The 19,547-nt window shown below is 36.6% G+C and overlaps 1 protein-coding gene across 3 annotated transcripts in view; it reads right to left on the bottom strand.

Moving 5' to 3' along the window:
- SLC4A7 (solute carrier family 4 member 7) overlaps positions 1–19,547 on the bottom strand; it is a 110,388-nt gene that overhangs the window by 44,959 nt on the left and 45,882 nt on the right. For 2 of the 3 annotated variants that reach the window (XM_081344058.1, XM_081344059.1), the window contains exons 3-7: positions 17,796–17,939; positions 12,714–12,852; positions 11,821–11,981; positions 10,827–11,015; positions 3,954–4,069 (exon numbers count right to left, since the gene is read on the bottom strand). In XM_081344058.1, the coding sequence (XP_081200184.1) occupies positions 3,954–4,069; positions 10,827–11,015; positions 11,821–11,981; positions 12,714–12,852; positions 17,796–17,939 (749 nt within the window). Of the gene's footprint in view, positions 1–3,953; positions 4,070–9,098; positions 9,435–10,826; positions 11,016–11,820; positions 11,982–12,713; positions 12,853–17,795; positions 17,940–19,547 lie in introns of all 3 variants that reach the window. The other variant, XM_081344060.1, reaches the window with a different exon arrangement.

Raw genomic sequence — 19,547 nt, 5'->3', positions numbered from 1 at the left:
GCCACATTTGAGATGGCCAAGACAGCGGCTATTGAGGGAGGCGATCATATGGATGCCTCACTTAAAGACTGCAACATTTTACAACTGTAATGGGCAGATTCTATTACTGTCATAATCTATATAATAACAATTTTATTATATATCAGAATATGCCTGGAAAAGTCATGAATGTATTTCTCTAGAAATTAAAAATACATATAAATATACGTAGTGAATCTTTGTAAAACCATTTTTACAAAGATTCACTATATTTATATGTATTTTTAATTTCTAGAGAAATACATTCAGATTTTCATCAGTCATTGTAAAAAAAATGGTTTTACAATGACTGATGAAAATCTGATAAAGCAAATTAGAAATCAGGGTCCAGCACACATTAAACGGATATATCTTGCATTGATAGAGATTGACTCAGAAACAGAGCTTGTTAAGGATTGTATGATAAAATGGGCCCAAAATAACCAGGAAGTTATTACAATGGACACGTGGGAAAAGATTTGGGTGAGGAACGTAAAATTTACACAAGCTCAAAACTTAAGAGAGAATTTTTATAAAATGTTTTATAGATGGCATCTAGATCCTAAAAAGCTTGCAAGTATGTATCCGAACTATCAGCCAAAATGCTGGAGATGTGGAGATGAAGATGCAACATATTTTCATGTATGGTGGACTTGTAAAAAGATCAAGGCTTTTTGGATAAAAATTTGGTGGAATATGCAGAAGATTTTTAAGCAAAGGATAAAGTTTTGTCCGCAACTTTTCTTGTTGGGAATAATCATGGACGCTACGGTTGTGGACACTAAGTTGATGTTAAATTTAATTACGGCAGCAAGACTCTTGATAGGTCAGTATTGGAAGAAAGAGGAACTGCCGACTATAGAAGAGTGGACTTTAAAGGTCTCCGACCTGGCAGAAATGGCGAAGATTTCGGCTTATCTGAAAGATCACTCGCAAGAACGTTACATTATGGAATGGAGAAAATGGATTGAGTTTATCCAGAATAAGTATAAGGTTAAGAAGTTTCATGTAGCATTTGAATAAGTCTTCCTTCTTTTTCCTTCTTTTTCTGTTTTAGTTTTTCTATATATATTTAATATTATTAAAGATTACCCTATCCTATATAAGCTAGAGAGTGATGGATTTTAGAGGTTATGGTTGTTAATATATGGTTGTTTATGATTCTTTTTTATATATATACCTTGTATTTAGCTCTGGGAAGTAGGGGGGGGGGAGGGGGGGAGGGGGGAGAGGTAGGGGGGGAGGGAGAAGGGAGGGGAGGGGGGACTGTTAAAGATAAACTGTATGTTAAAACTTTTCAATAAAAAAAAATATATAGTGAATCTTTAAAATAGAAAAGAACTTTACTACCACTAATTATTAACAGCAGTACTGAATACATCACAGTATTTGAAAAAGCAAAGTGAAAAGTGTTGTTTTAACCTAGAAACCTTACAAAATCTGATATGAATAGTTTCAATTAACAGCATGCAAATGAAGTGAGATTGTGATTTTTTTATATCCCATTTATATCCCGCCCTTCTCCGAAGACTCAGGGCGGCTTACAATCTAAAGCACAAATCAATGTGCTTAGCAATAGCCTTCATTCTATGTATATGCCTGCTTATTAGGGCTTTTGCTCCCCCCCCCAAGCGGCATTTTTACAAAGTCAGCTTATTGCCCCCAACAATCTGGGTCCTCATTTTACCTACCTCGGAAGGATGGAAGCCTGAGTCAACCTTGAGCCTGGTGGGACTCGAACCTGCACTAATTGCAGGCAGCTGGGGTTACTTAAGGAGGCATTAGCCCACTGCTCCACCAAGGCTCTTATTCTTATCAAATGTTTTATTATAATTTATCCTCTAGTAAGCCACCATGAATTTGGATGATTTGATGGCATACGTATTTAATCAATAACAGCAACAATAGCACAAGATCCATAAATACATTTCTACAATTTATCTCAATTTACATTTGTTGCCCACCCTAATTATGCGCCTCACATGGTAATCAGGAAAAAAAGGAAGCTGCAGCATAAAAGAAAACATATTAAACCTCAATTCTGCTTGTGCTGTTGCTTTTAACTATTATGGCTACTGAACAACAACAACATTAAATAAAATACTATTAAAATAGCAAATTATCTTGAAAGACATTTATAACCTTTTACATGGAATTTTTCAGACAAGTTAGACTAGAGCTTTTATGAAGTTCCACATAACCATTTTTATCAATTTATTTGTGATATATCGAGCCTCCAGTTTAAGGCTTCAAGGCAGTATACTAGCATTCCTTCCATTATTTTCTCCCAAACAACTGAGAGATAAGTCTGGGTTGAAAGGGTATAACTGAACAGATGATACCACTCTAAGCAGATGATACCACTCTAAGCAGATGATACTACTCTAATGGCAGAAAGTGAAGAAGAACTAAAGAGCCTCTTGTTGCAGGTGAAGAAGGAGAGTGCAAAACTTGGGTTGAAACTTAACATTAAGAAAACCAAGATCATGGCATCTGGCCCTCTCAATTCCTGGCAAATAGATGGGGAAGAAATGGAGGTAGTGACAGATTTTATTTTCCTGGGCTCCAAGATCACTGCAGACAGGGACTGTAGCCAAGAAATTAAAAGACGCTTGCTCCTGGGGAGGAAAGCCATGGCAAATCTAGACAGCACACTAAAAAGCAGAGACATCACCCTGTCAACAAAAGTGCGTATAGTCAAGGCTATGGTCTTCCCAGTTGCAATGTATGGCAGTGAAAGTTGGACCATAAAAAAGGCTGAGCGCCAAAGAATTGAGGCCTTTGAACTGTGGTGCTGGAGAAGACTCCTGCGAGTCCCTTGGACTGCAAGGCGATCAAACCGGTCAGTCCTAGAGGAGATCAATCCTGACTGCTCTTTAGAAGGCCAGATTCTGAAGCTAAAACTCAAGTACTTTGGCCACCTAATGAGAAGGAAGGACTCACTGGAGAAGAGCCTAATGCTGGGAAAGATCGAGGGCAATAGAAGAAGGGGACGACAGAGAATGAGGTGGCTGGATGGAGTCACTGAAGCAGTAGGCGCGAGCTTAAATGGACTCCAGAAGATGGTAGAGGACAGGAAGGCCTGGAGGAATGTTGTCCATAGGGTCGCGATGGGTCGGACACGACTTCGCAGCTAACAACAACAACAACTGAACAAAAATCACCCACTGAACTTCGATGGTTGAGGGTAGACTACTCAGAATGCACTGAATGCTAATTTAGAATTTCTACCCAGTCAGACTCAGTTCTTTAATCCTTTTTTCATGTTACTGTCTTTGAAGAGGAACCTTAGATATTGCCTCATTATAGAGGCAGTCTCTATATTGCTACTGGCCCATTCTAGTAAGCCAACCACATCAGTCTGGAATCTTCCACTCACCAACTTAACTCTGACTCCACCTTCCTTTCCATCCTCTTTCCTCTTTCACGTATCCCACTGTACTCAATAGATTCTCAGATTACAATGAATAAAATGACAGTTTAAGAAATTATATAGAATTTATCACATATGTGATGAATAAAATAACATAACATAATAATAAAAGTGGCACAGCCTGTGTATGTATGTACAAATGTTAGTCTTGAATCTTGGTGATTTACCTGGACAAGCTCTTGAAGTTTTCTTAGCATTATTTTCAGAAATGTTTTAAAGTGATTAATCCAAAGTTATATTGTTGCCTTCATGCTTAAAGTGGAACTAGAACTTAATCCCCTGGTTTCTGGTGTTTTAAGCACTATATCAAAGTGTCCCTAACTGATCCTGTATTTTCAGGTAATTACTAAAATATATCTGTAGTTGCACGTAATTTATTCCAGAACTTTATTTTAGAATTATATTATATAACACACATACAAACAAGTAGTTTCTGAAGAGAAAAGCAAGCTTCCATAAAATGCACAAAGCTGTGTGTTCTCTAAAAGCTTAAAAACTTTACCTTGCTGAAGTCAACAGTACTGTTTTCTCTACTCCCTCCTGTTCCACTAATTTTAAATTCTCCACTTTTTCCAATATCCAAATTACCAGGTGCAGATTGTGGTGATGCTAAGAGCCCTACAATTAGAATAAAGAAGCATATTTAAAATTACATTGCCTAGAAATAGGCATAGTTACATAACAACAGTGACAGCTTTCTAAAAGCAAATGTGAAAGTTAATAAACAAAAAGTGCATTAGTACCAAAATTGCCAAACAAGTTATTTTTTTCAGGAAAACAATGGAAGCTTATTAAGTGTTAAAATTAGCTATTTCCTAAATGATGGCCTTTTGCAAAATTCACCAAAAAGGTATTATTTTTAAATTTTAAAATGTGCATATAACTACCAATATGGATCATACAATTATAAGAATGTCATATTTTACTGGAATTCCCTGGAACAATCATAAAATAAAGCAAAATGTACTTTAGACTACTTAAATAAATCTATATGGCAGTGAACCATTAGAAAGTTAGCAATCATCCATTGGTGCAGCCCTAAAGCAAGAAAACTTTTTAAAATGGGATCTGAGCCAGGATCCAAACAATTCATTTATCCATAAGTAAAGATTCCTAAGTTTGAATTAGGGGTGGGTTATTGTTTTACTCTGTATATTAGGGTTTTATATTTTGTAAGCCATCTAGAGTCATGGAAAGTGAGTGGATGGCCATATAAATTCCCTAAACAAACATAAAAAAAATTATTCCTATATTGATAAGCAATACATAAAATTCCATTTACTTTTTATTTTAGTTTTACTTATTATTTTTATAAATAACTCAGATAATATATCCAACACATCTTCCTCCTCCTATTTCCCCACAACAACAACCTGTAAGATGAGTTGGGTCTAGAGAGAGTGACTGCCCAAGGTCACCCAGCTGGCTTTCATGGCCAAAATAGGAAAATATGTACCTTATTCTGAAAGCAGAATGTTGCAGAAGACCCCAAAATGTTTTGTTTCTCCTCTGGACCCTACCATTCTAGCCAAATATTAGTTTTTGTACATGTTTAGAAATGTAAACTTGCAGGTTAATCTTCAAGAGGAAAATTATTCATTATATTCAATATATCAATTTTGTGTAACAGATCCATGATGTAATTGTTTTACACATCAGAATGAAAAACATAACAAACTTTTTATCATTTAAAATAGGAGTAGGATATCTGTAGTTTTCCATATATTGTTCATCTACAATGCCCAGAAGCTGTGGCCAGCATGGCCAATGTTAGTATGAGAAGTTCAACATCTAAAGGCCCATGATAAAAAAAAAAAACCAAGCATGCCAAGGAGACTCAAACCTAGCAGAGACCAATATGTAATATGAACATATGTAATTTTGAAGGGATGAACTATATATATTAGAGAATCTTAAAACTTTGTGATATCATGACCTCCTAAAAAAGTAAATGAATTTATGTGATCCCCTCCTATGAACAAAGCTGTTAGATTGCACTTTAGTCTGGCTTTTATTGTCAAGAGTACCTATTCTTTCTGAATAGATCCAAGAGACTGTTGGATGACTGGACCAGTGTCAACAGCTCAGAGAATACTCACATATCCAGACAGAGAAAGAGCAAGTACTGCCATAGTACCGGTACATACCTTTTTAAAAAAGTATAAAATGAATATATACAGTCTCAGCTATCTACTTCAGTGTGTTTCTGACTTGATTTTAGAACTAATATTCTTGGTAAATGAATTATAGCAGAGATGGAATAGAATCTACTGAAATTCTGTAATACCGTTATAATGCTGCCTTGACCTCTTAAAAGGAAATATGAGATATTATCTAACAAGTAAATACTGTAAATAGCAACTGATCTGGAAAGAAATTTATCAAGGCTTATTAACATTTTAATTCCATCACACTCAAATTGCTAAAATAAGCTTCACCTTATTCTGTACTAGAAACAGTGCTTTTTTTGTAAAAGAAAAAGGTGCCGGAACTCACACATGTCATACAACTCGCCTTGCCTACCCTACAAGGTTCCATCCAAAAAAGGTGCCGGAACTCCATTCTGGGCGTTCTATGACAAAAAAAGCCCTGACTAGAAATATGACTAACGCCAGTAGTTGGTACTCTATTACTTTATGAATGACACTACTTTCTGCCCTATTTTCAAACCCATTTCTAGGTAATGCTGTTTTTTTAACATAACAAAGATATATCTATTAAAGGCAGAATATTAAAATATCTTTCTTGCCACTACAATTAACACTCTAAAGGAAAGCAAGGTATTGTTTTTCCAGTACAATTAGTCCTTGACTTACAACCATAATTAGCCCAAAATTTCTGTTAAGTGAGACATTTGTTAAGTGAGTTTTGTCCCATTTTATACATACTTTTCCATAGCAATTACTAGAAACCTCAAAGCCCAAATGAATGTGAAACATTAAATATCTCAAATGATAGAACTCATTCAACATAAAAACAAAAATCAAAGAGCAAAAGAAAAAAAGTAAACTGTTTCCTTGTTGTCTTAATATGCTTGAGAATCTATTAGCAAATAAATAGCAAGAACACAATCAAACTTCATGTACATGTATAAACCTTAAATCAACTTTATAAAGTGTATCATAGAAAATGTGAAACAGAGATGCAAGTTCAAGCACTTAAAGGCATACAACTGGTAATCAAGTCTTCCTATTAATTCCTGGTGCACGGGTGTGACAGGTTTCACCATGATATAACTAGTACTTGTCATACAGCAACCAAACATTCTGGTGTAAACAGAGAGAAATGCATATATCATATAAAGATTTCCTCTGTCCAGACGTGTCCAACTCTAGGGGTCAGTGCTCATCTCCATTTCAGATGAGGGAGCCAACGTTGTCCGAAGATACTTCTGTGCTGATGTGGCCAGCATTATATGCCAAGGCACATGGAACGCTTTACGTTCTCACCATAATGGTACCTATTTATCCACTCACATTTGCATGCTCTCGAACAGCTAGGTTGGCAGGAATTGAGACAAGTAACAGGACCTAACCTGTAACCCAGCAACAGATCTCAACTTTGGGCTGACAGCTTTCAAGCTGACAAGCTCAGGACCTTTAACCACTGAGCTACTCTGCTCCATAAATCACATAAAAGGTAAAGGTAAAGGTTCCCCCGCACATGCGTGCTAGTCGTTTCCGACTCTAGGGGGCGGTGCTCATCTCCGTTTCAAAGCCGAAGAGCCAGCGCTTGTCCGAGGACGTCTCCGTGGTCATGTGGCCGGCATGACTAGATGCCAAAGGCACACGGAACGCTGTTACCTTCCCACCGTAGTGTTCCCTATTTTTCTACTTGCATTTTTACGTGCTTTCGAACTGCTAGTTTGGCAGGAGCTGGGACGAGTAACAGGCGCTCACTCTGCTACGCAGCACTCGGGATTCGACCCGCCAAACTGCCGACCTTCCGATCGACAAGTTCAGCATCCTAACCCACTGAGCCACCGCGTCCCTTATAAATCACATATGGTTCTCTAAATATATCATTACTATAGGAGGAAAGTCTTATATTAATCTCATTGTATCCCATGCTAAAATCAGATAGCGCTGTAAGTGTAGGGTAAATGAATATGTAAAACAGGAAATATATGCATGTAGATCTCTACCTACAATCACAATGGAGCCTGCCCACTACAGTTGTAAGTCATGACAGTTGTAAAATGGGTCACCCACATGATCACCCTGATTTTAGTATATTTTTATGGCAGTTATTAAGCAAACACTGGTCATTAGGTGAACCAATTGTTTGTTGTGGACTGCTTTTGCTAAAACCAGAAATAAATTCCAGTTGTCAGCAAAAAGCTATAAAATCATGTTATCTGACTGTGGAATTCTGTAAATAGCTATAAATGTGAGTCAATAGCTGTGCACCTGAAACGAAGTCATATGACCACAGGGGCATCAGAACTTCAAAACCAGGTTATAAATAACCCTAGGAAAGTCCATTATAATTTCAAACAGCTGCCAAGCAACTAGTCAACATGTCAATATGTGAGCATGCATGTATGTGTATGTTAAAGATTGGGGAAATAATTCAGTATCAATTAAAAAAACTTGTAGATTTGTGGTAATCTATTTCTGGTTGAAATACAATTGCAGTGTAATTATTATGAAAATGCCTATCCTAATCTGCTCAAAAGATATAAAACTGTTTCCCGTTCTTTAGCAATTTTTAGTAACTGATATTACTTCATTATTCCTACATGATTTTTATAGCCTAATTATAATCATGATAACAAGAACAATGTTCATCTTTCAAAGCTATTCTGAAGGCTTCTTTAGCTAAAAGATAAAATGTTTTATATAACTAAGGAAATGGAAGAAAAAGATAAGTTGAAACTGAATCAATGATTAAGGTTAGTCACATTTGAGCTAGAGTATTATTCTCTGGTGCTAACAAATATGTATGTGTGAAAAGTACAGGAATCCAAGAAAGAAGCATCATGTGAGAATTGTCCGTACAATATTCATACTACAAGAGTTGGGTCATCCCACAATTTATTTTTAGTGCCAAGTAGGCTTGCAGGGTTCTCTATTTAAATATCTCTTTAATTGTTGTATCACATAGTATAAAATATTCTGTATTCCCATTCAAAGTCTCATGTAATGGCAAAAGTAGCATTTTGTATTACAGTAATATTGAAATTAGGTAGAAATTTCACAACATGATATTCGGGTTCTTAGCGTACCTTCCTTATGGGAATTAGGAGTTTTGAAAATAAGGAAAAGGCCACCATTTTGTAGTTTACAAATGTGTAACTTATTCCCCTCCTCGCTCCCACACACCTTTTTTTGTCTTTTAAAGCAGGAGCAGTTGCTGAATGAATTCATTTTGTTAAGAAACAAAAAAGTATGGAGAAATGTTCACACATGTAATTGCTTTCAATGTATTAATATTTATGTTAATATTAAGGATCAAATCTTTTATCTATTTCAAAATACCAAATAAAGTTTTCCAAGAAAGTATCACGCAAAAATAATGAGGCATGCAAACAAATAGCAGATGTACAATTTATGGGTGCTAAAGCTGTGTGATTAAAATTTTTGCAGTGGGAGTGATTCAGCTGCAGAAAGCACCACACATGGATAATTTGAGTTCAAATAGTTGCCTGGTGTTATGTCACTATTTTCCTCTGTCCTCTTCTTGCTTTCCTGAGCTTCTAAATCTTCCTCAGGTGGATGAATTACTACTTTAGGGATATCATCATTAGGAGACACCTGATGCTCGGTTGGCTGGAAATTTGTGGTTCCCTTGGAATCACACCTAGGACTGGAAGGTGGAGTGCTTTGTGGGGTAGGTAAAGGGGTTGTGCTCCTTGAGGTTGTTGGAGATCCAGGAAGAAGGTAATTGAGTAGAAGGGACAAACGATTCTCTCCTCTCAGGGAAATATTTGAGGCAGAGAGACCTGCTCGTAAAGAATGGCGGGAGGCTGAAAGGCCTTCCCCTGAGATAAAACAAATAAAGTAAGGAAAATATTCAGTAGAAACATGAAATCATTTCATCTGATACTATAAAATATTTTAAAGGCATAATTTAATAGGTGATAAGGTGAGATAAGCAAAATATTGAGTACTAAGCAGAATTTTAGATGTTAAAGAAGTCAGCATATATTTCCACATAATGGACATTTAAAAGGCATATATAGATATAGATATAATTCATGATTACTTCAGTTCAAAAGCTTTGAAGAAAATGTCAGCACTGTATAAACCATTCACAATTGATTTATGAATGGAATTAGTCCTCCCCCAAATCACTGAATGTTAATGGTTTATACAGCCCTAACCAGAATGCTATGCTTATAATAGAAATCTATTTATTTTGAATATGCAATAAAATATTAAAATCCTTTCTTAATGCAAATTTCGGAAAATATGCAGTAAACAAAACATGCATGTCGAATAAGTAATAAATTGATAACCAGTGTTCTTACCACAACTATAAAAATGCATATGACAGTTCCAGACAGATGTAACTCCAGAACAGAATAAAGGATAAATATTTAGATGAGCATCTTTTAAAGACCTGCATTTATTATTAGTTTCTAACTATAATGAACAATTCACTAGAAAGCAATTCAATTTCTGGTTAGCAATTTAGATGTTTAGACAGTTTACACTCAATTAAGCAACCTGAGAAAAGTAAATTCTTCAAAAGCCAACAAATTTGCAGCAAACGGAATGAAAAATTCAGATAACACAGTTAAAATAAAAATTACCTGAAAGGATAAAACACTTCCAGAATATCAGAAACTACTCCAAATGTGACAGGGACAGAGGGAGGAGCAATCAGTGAATAAGGGAGACATAATCTGTATATCCCATATTATATTTCTATAGTAAATCATATACCTGACATATATAATATTCACAACTGCAAAACCAGGATGTGTCTTTAGACAAAAAAAGCCCACTTTTTTCTTCCAAGTTTGACTCTTTAATTAGTATTAAAGGAAAGCTAACTTCTATATTTGCGTTAACAAAAACTGATTTTACTGAAAATGTTGACAGGAAGATGCAGAAAACAAGGAGAAATAGAGAACATATATGTAACAAAACAGCCATAGTGTTGCTTTTACGCATATCATGGTTTAAGGTACTAGAAAGACAAAACTATAAAATGAGTTCAGTGATACAATCATTTGCCCTAAACGTTCTGAGTTCAAAAGGTAATTTTGTATAAAAAAATGTAATTTTGTTTTCTGCACAACTGTTTTTACAATTATTACTTGCTGGGGAAGAATTCTGATCTTATTTTTTTCATGTGCTGACTTTTCTCACATCTCTGCATTATATTATTAAACAATAAAACAACTGGTAGCCACAACTTATCTCACCATTTCTTTCAAGCAAGAGAGGGTCAGAATGTTTCTTGCCTATATCTGCAAAGGATCGGACGAGGGGTATCCGATTACTAAACTTTTTTTCATTCTGATGATGATGTCTTTTCAGAAGGGCTTCTCTGACATTTTCTCTCGTTGATTCATCAAGGTGGCCAGAAGCTATCATGTTATCCAATACCATGTCTACAAAGGAAAAATGAAATTTAAAATAAATATGAAAGATTGATATAATGGAGAAACATCTTGGATATGTAGGAAATGTTTAATAAGACAGTGTTTAGGACAAAATCATACCAAAAATGGAGTACACTTATGATTCTCTGTATTATCCAGCTGGGGGAATTTTGTAGACATAGATTCTTAGGGAATTTATTGTGTTTTTGTATTTTTAGGAAGTGTAAAATATCCTGCATAATTCCACAGTGCTACATCTACCCACTGCTGGCTGCTTGCCAAAGTCACAGCTTTTCATAGGAAAAATAATTGCCAACTTCATTCCTGTTGTAGAAAAGCTTTTTCTAGCCCAGGTACCCTCTAGATGTTTAGAGTTCAATTCCCAGAATTTTCAGCAATAGTTCAAGAATTTAACCTACCCATCTGGAGCAAATCCAAATCAAAGAAAGCTACCTTGGATCATAATCATTGGTGTAAACCTAAAAATATCAGCTTAGTGGTGGTCTTTTAGACTTGAATGTCACTAGAGGAATGAGTGTGTGCTAGGTTAAAAAAATATGATTAGAAAAAAGGAAGGCTTCTATCCTAAAAAAGCTATCTTTAAAGCCATGGGAAAGATGGTGAAATACAAATGTTGTCTTAATTCATACCCTGCTGGGCTGCAACTAATAGGATTTTTAAATACCATTGCAATATTGTCAATGAACTCCAAACTAGAGCACATAATTTCTTTATGATTTTTTTGAAACCATAAGACACAAGTATATTTTAATTACTTTACAAAACATATAAAACACACTAAAAGAAATACGACCTGCTATTTCATCCAGCGAATTGGCTCTCATATCTAACATGACCGTTCCGTTTAAAATGCAACTTCTCAATTCAAATAAACTATGAAGAGACAGGGTAGCCACGTAAGGTTTGCTCCACCGCTCACCACCATCTTCAACATCTTCTTCAAACTTTAGCCATCTGCAATATACATATGTATAATGAACAATAACGATGATCTATTCTTTTTCAGGTATAGGATACTTGTTTTTAAAGAAACTTATAGAAATCTATAGGGATGCGGTGGCTCAGTGGGTTAGGACGCTGAGCTTGTTGATCAGAAGGTTGGCAGTTTGGCGGGTTGAATCCCAAGTGCCGCGTAACAGGGTGAGCGCCTGTTAGTCGTCCCAGCTTTTGCCAACCTAGTAGTTCAAAAGCACATAAAAATGCAAGTAGAAAAATAGGGACCACTACGGTGGGAAGGTAACAGTGTTCCGTGAGACTTTGGCATCTAGTCATGGCGGCCACATGACCACAGAGACGTCCTCGGACAAGCGCTGGCTCTTCGGCTTTGAAACGGAGATGAGCACCGGCCCCTAGAGTCAGAAACAACTAGCACGCATGTGTGGGGGAACCTTTACCTTACCTTTTTATAGATATCTATATTTGTCTATGCAAAATTAAAATCCACACTTCAGTGGGACCAAGTGTAGGATTCCACTTTCACTTTAGTTTTTCCAATGTTGCAAAATAACAGTGATTTTACAAAAATGTGGAAAAACCCAACTTAGACAAAGCAGTAATATTTATAGCCAGAAGAAATATGCTTAAGAGTTTTGAAGCTTCAGTTACTTAATGACCTTCAAATATTCAAATGTATGCCATCTCTCTTGATTATAAATGAAAAGCAAAAGGAATTATCTTCCAAGTTACCTGGCAGTTTCTTTCCATTCATATTCTTCTCCTTCTCTAAAACAAAGTTCATCCATTTCAGTAAAAAGATCATGTGGAATGTGTTCTTCATCATCATCCTCTATACCAAGGATAAATTGCACTCTCTGGGATGGTGTGTCTTAATGAAAATTGAATGTGAGACACTTATTATGTACATATCCACATTCTTATCCATATCAATACACTGCTAATCATAAATTTATTTGTGAAAGAATGAGACAGAAAAAAGCAAATACCGTAGTTTCCGGCGTATAAGATGACTTTTTAACCCATGAAAATCTTCTCAAAAGTCAGTGGTCGTCTTATACGCCGGGTGCTGAAACTTTAGGGACAGGGCTGGCTGGAAAATCTGGAGCGGATCTTCCATTTAGTCTGCGCAGGGAAAGCGGGACCAATTTGAGAAGAAGCTGCAGTCTGTGATTTTTTACAGGCTGGGATCTGGGCATCTTTCCTTCTAAAGTTGAAGAGCAGCTGTAGTCTATCCCAACTTGAAAGGCAGGTGGGGAATGCCGCAGCCAGAGCAGCTGCTTAGCTCTAAGGACACATTTGACTCAGGAACTGGGCGGGCGGGCTGCAAAACCTGGAGCGGATCTCCCATTTGGTCTTTTTCTTTTAATCCCATTTATATCCCGCCCTTCTCCGAAGACTCAGGGCGGCTTACAATTTAAAGCACAAATCAATGTGCTTAGCAATAGCCTTCATTCTATGTATATGCCTGCTTATTAGAGCTTTCACCCCCCCCACAAGCAGCATTATTACAAAGTCAGCTTATTGCTCCCAACAATCTGGGTCCTCATTTTACCTACCTCGGAAGGATGGAAGGCTGAGTCAACCTTGAGCCTGGTGGGATGTGAACCTGCACTAATTGCAGGCAGCTGGTGTTACTTAAGGCTCTGCGCAGGGAAAGCTTTAGAGTGAATTAGGAAAAGTGAAAAAGTGAATTAGGAAAATAGGAAATGGTTGCTGGAATTGGGTATGTGTAGTTTAATGAAGAGAAGGTTGAGGGGTGACATGATAGCAGTGATCCAATATCTCAGGGGCTGCCACAAAGAAGAGGGAGCCAAGCTATTCTCTAAAGCACCTGAAAGCAGGACAAGAAGCAATGGATGGAAACTAGTCAAGGAGAGAAGCAACCTAGAACTAAGGAGAAACTTCCTGACAGTTAGAACAATTAACCAGTGGAACAACCTGCCTCCAGAAATGGTGAATGCTCCAACACTGGAAGTTTTTAAGAAGAGACTGGACAGCCATTTGTCTGAAATGGTATAGGGTTTCCTGCCTTAGCAGGGGGTTGGACTAGATGACCTCCAAGGTCCCTTCCAACTTATTATTATTATTATTATTATTATTATTATTATTATTATTATTATTATTATTATTATTATTAAGTTTAATCCACTTGCACTGTTTTATGTTTACATGTTTGATAACAAACAGCCTTATGTTTATAAGTGACAGTTTTCCTACTAAGTACCTGCATATCATAAGCATTTGAATTAAAATTACCATATTAAAATCAAATCTGATGTTTTTTAATTTTTATTTGGTGTGCGTTGGAAGAGGGGTAGTCTTATACGGCAAGTATAGCCCAAACCCTATAATTTAACAGGAAATGTAGGGGGTCGTCTTATACGCCCAGTCATCTTATACGCCGGAAAATACGGTAAAAAGACTATAGATATTATTCTTATAAATCTATCATTAACAGTATTGCTAGATGTTTAGTTGCTCAGATCTCAATATAATGGTAAGTTATAATTCTATAAAATGACTACATATTATAAAAAACTAATTAAAAAATAATTAAACCATGACAAAACACAGTTCATACACAGGTTCAGTTCATGGATTTGTCTACCCAAGTAGGTGACCTTATGAACAGAAATTGCTAATGCAAGCAGACATACTGCATACTCATAAAATCTCATATTCATGAACTGCATGGAAATTAAGTCTTAGGCACAAACACTTCCTGGATTTGCTCCCAATAAACCAAATAATAATTTGATTGTGAATGAGACATATGACTGGGAAATTTCCTTTTTCCTTCATACTATTACTTTCTTTTTAGCATAAACCATATTTTGTTGGCTTAGCTAAAATAATGAACTGAATCAGTGCATTTTATTTGAAAATGTTAAAGGCAAAAATACTGCAATAAATGATATATTCATGCAACATCTTAAGTTTGAAAAATACAGAATATTAGTAAAGCTTACTAGTCTTAACTAGTTGTGAACTAGACATAAACCACTACTACAAGGATAAAAAAACTTATTATGTTATAAAATGTTATTGTAATATTATAAAATGGGTAAGAATCATATTCAAGAAATTATATTTAAATCATTTAAAGATAGAAGGCACAAATGTCATTTGTAAATGATAACTGTATGTTTTTATATATAAGGAAGATCACAAAGTATTGACTAAATTGAATTATAGCTAAAAGTACTGGTATTTTAATATACTATTAAATCAGTCAGTAGCGTGAAAATAGAGTCTCCCGTATTTCAATATATACAGATTGCTTCTAAAGGCTGACTTTTTATGGCAAGAATCTTTTTTATTTTATTTTTCTCAAAATGAATAAGGCTGTGCCTTGCCACTATTATAGTCTAAAGCAAGCATAATACAATACTGATTATTGTATTATGATTGTTTTAGACCAAACATGTCAAACACAAGGCCCGGGGGCCGGATCTGGCCCGCGAAGTGGTTTCATGTGGCCCGCGAAGCCATCCTGGAAACAGTGAGGGAACGGCCCCCACTGCCTTGGCCCTGGCCCAGAGACCCTCCTTCTGCCAGAGACCCTCAGATCTGTCCCACTCCTGCCCAGGCCCCCATAGGCACCCTTGATGCGAACAATGTAGAGCTGGCCATGCTCACCCAGTAGGCCATATGCACTGTAGCCACGCCCACCCAGTAGGCCACGCCCACTCTGGCCATACCCACCCGGCCCCTTGAGGGCAACCGCAATGCTGATGCGGCCTTCAATGAAATTGAGTTTGACACCCCTGTTTTAGACTATAATAATCATGTTTTCCACATGTCAGGCACTTAACCCCAATCTTATTTTTATGAAAGAGTGCAAGAAGATGAGCAAGTAGAATTTATAAAATATAAATCTGCACTTCACTATTGTTTAACCATACATCATCTATTTCAAAAAGTATGGTATACTTGTACAATGGTCCTTATCACTCAATTGCTGATGTAAAACAATTGTTGATTCAACTCCAGTAGACAAGTTATAGGCAAAGCTTTATAATGTCTCTATTGGCAAACAAATCATATTCAGAGTAATACAATCCACTTGTTATGAGGCTTGGAGGGCAATCCCATTCTTGTCACCAAGATACCTGATAGGGTTTGTGTTTTCCCCCTTTTGACTCCCATTTCCATGAGTTCCTTTTCCTCACACTGTCTAGTTCCAGAATGCCACTATTGCTCCATGCAGTTGTTGCTGTTTTACTGTTTATAGTTAGCCTAAAAGAACTATTTTGTACATAATGTACTGAAGTTTGCAAACATGGCCACTAATTTCAGCAAAATATAGGTTTTGGGATGTTTTCTTTTCTATGGAGACTTTCTCTGGTTATTAAATTATTAATGCATTAGCAATTATCACATAATTTTGATATTATTGCCCTGAAATAATAATGCAGTTTGCATCTAATAGTGCTCAGGGCTATAATACAGTGGGCATTATCTTCCTACTATAGGCCAGATGTTTAATGTTTAAAATTTTGTTTCACTTGTTACACGACATTTCTATCTGAACAGTAGGTGTACTGTTACAGAAATTTTGTGTTTCATTTGTGCATACTCTAATATATCCTAACATTGCATTGCATTTAGAGGCAATTCTGCCAAATACATGTGTAAAAAGAACAGCTATCACAGCACATAAAAGGCCTCTCAATCCACTCCAAATGTTTAAGATCCAGAAAACAACAACTACAAGAACATTTGCTGAACAAAATGAAAGATATTATGACTAAATGATGGCAACAGAACTATTTAGTAGTAGCACATCAATAAGGGAAGTAAATACTCTGGATGTTTTTCTACAACTACACATGACCTGTATGATGATGACAGAAACATTGAGATTATGAATCACATTAGTGATCATAGAAAAAAGCTGTAAAGTTAAAAGTTCATAAGAGTTCAGGGAATAAAATTTTATAGAAAGGAAAATTCTAGATTTTATTCTGAATTCCATGGAGGACATATGATACCTAAAAAAATACCGACGAATTCTTTTCCACTTATTTTTCAGACTTATACAATCAATCTTTCCTTTTCAAAAGCCACAGTTGCTGAAGAAAATGTGTTAAACATGTAGTGCTTTTCAAAAGTATGAGAGGAAGCTTCATTACCAGGTTACCCTTAAAAATCACACTTATCACTTCTCTGTAGTAATAGGAAAGTGATTTAGGAGTACAACCCTTACCAATGAAAACATATGATAAGGAAATAGTTTGTCCAGTCAATACCTAACTTCCTGCAAACCTGGGGAAAAGCTTAGACAAAATTAAAAACTCTTCTGTTTTCTTTTAAAAGTCTCCAATTATTGCCACTGGTCCCTCGCAGCATTTTTCCTGTATCATTATATCATCTTTCTTGCCATTGTCTAGGGAGCACAATGAAGGGAAGTCAAGAAAACTATGAATGGGAAAGAGGTAGAAAGAAAAAACAGGGGAGCCCCCAGAAGTGGAAATCAAAAGTCTTGTCTTGTAAAGAGGACTGACTTTCCCTGATTACTCTGCTTTTGAGACAGAGCTAGTCTCATGGGTAGCTACATTCCCTGAAAAAGCAATAATGAGACTCTGACAATCTGTTGTAGGAAGTCATACCATGTTATACACCATAAATTTAGGAAAACTAGAAAAGTTGTTTTTTAACTAAGTTACATTATTTCCCCCCCCACACACACTTTTATTAGATTTTGCTGCCCATCTTGTTATAAGGCATACCATAAATTGGTATGCCACAAGACAAACATGAACCCATTTTAGATTAATTATAAATGTAAAGTATTAACAAAGTTCTTACCATAAGAAGGAGATTCCCGCCCATCTTCTCTATCAGTCTCCTTTTCTTTTCTCCGTCTATGACGTTTATGACCATGGTGCCTATGACGTCGTCGACCCTGTTTTCCAAAGGGGACGTGCACACCAATATATACAGCTCTATGACCTTAACCAAAACAGTATTCAATATATTAGAAATGTAAAAAGAATTAAAAACACAGAGCATACTACAGTCTTGTAAAACAAGTTTGATTTGCTGGATATCCATGGTTGAAAAGAAGAAACAACAGGGAACAAAAATTATTTACCAGATCTGCTAGTTTAGGATTATTTAACTTTTTTACCTTAAGGATTTAAAGGCACAAATGAAAATGTGAACCAAATGTTTCATATTGTAATTCATTTTTTTTATCATTAGAAATAAACAAGATTTTTTCCTAATGATAATTCAGTGTCTCTTCCCCTTCGTTTGTTTATTTTTATATTTCATATTTCTGAATTGCCCATCTCCCTCAAAGAGGGACTTTGGGTGCTGTGTAATAAAGCATCAAAATATAAAATGGAATGTAAAAATTAAAATGTTAAATTAAAATTTAAAAAATTAAAAAGTTAAGGAGGCAAGAATAATTAAGGTATTAAAAATTAATTGACAAAGGCAAAAGGATGGTTCTCAAGGCATCAACCAATTCCACTACATTCTCTTTTGGGCTCCCCATTCAGGGCCGCAGAGCCATGTTTTAACCCCCTTTTCAGAAGGCCAGAAATTTGGGGCTTGCCTCACCTCTGGGAGAAGAATATTCCATAGGGCAATGGCAGGGAAGGCTCTCTTCCCTAGACCCCCATAATTCTTTAACTGACGGGGTCTGCAATATACCTTTCTGCTTGATGGGGTGGGATGGATTAATGTGACGGCACAAAGCAAGTTGAATGAACCTTTATTGTCAAAGTACAACAACCATGTATACATTGAGATTAGCTGAGCCTCCCTTCGTGCTCCCACCCCCCAACTCACAGTGACAACAAACCCTCCATCTTATTACACCATGTGAACTAATTGCACCACACACCGGCCTCGCAAGTCAATTCTGCATAAAGTTTATAAAAATTATTTCCCGTTCACAAGCCTAACAGCCCACGGATAAAAGCTGTTTTTCAGCCTATTGGTGCGGCTGGCTATACTCCTATATCTCCTACCCGATGGTAGGAGAGTAAAGAGATACCGTCCAGGGTGTGAGTCATCCCTGAGAATTTTCCTCAGTCTTCCAAGGCAACGAGCCCTGGCGATGTCATCCACTGGTGTCAGGGGACAGCCCACAATGTCTTGTGCTGTGCTCACCACCCTCTGTAATGCCTTCCTACCCGCGGCTGTCAGACCAGCATACCAAACCACAATACCATACGAGAGGACGCTCTCTATAGTAGACCGGTAAAAGAGGGTCATTAGCCATTGTTCTACCCTGTTCTTCCACAAGACCCTGAGAAAGTGAAGTCTCTGTTGGGCCTTTCTAGCCACCTGGGTTGTATTAACTTTCCAGGTCAGATCTTCGCAGAGGTAGTTCTATATGTAGCCTGGCCCAATGCCATTTAGTGCTTTATAGGTCATAATCAACAACATGAATTGGACCCAGAAGCAAACTGGCACCCAGTGCAGTTTGTGGAGCAGTGTTATATGTGCCTTTTTGGGGCACTCAATATAGCTCATGCAATGGCACTTTGCACCAGCTCAAGTTTCCAGATGCTTTCAAGAGTAGCCCCATGTAGAGTGTGCTGTAGT

This window comes from Vipera berus (genome assembly GCF_964194415.1).
Source record: "Vipera berus genome assembly, chromosome: Z".
Lineage (NCBI taxonomy): Eukaryota > Metazoa > Chordata > Lepidosauria > Squamata > Viperidae > Vipera > Vipera berus.
This window is presented reverse-complemented; position numbering and strand designations above follow the sequence as displayed.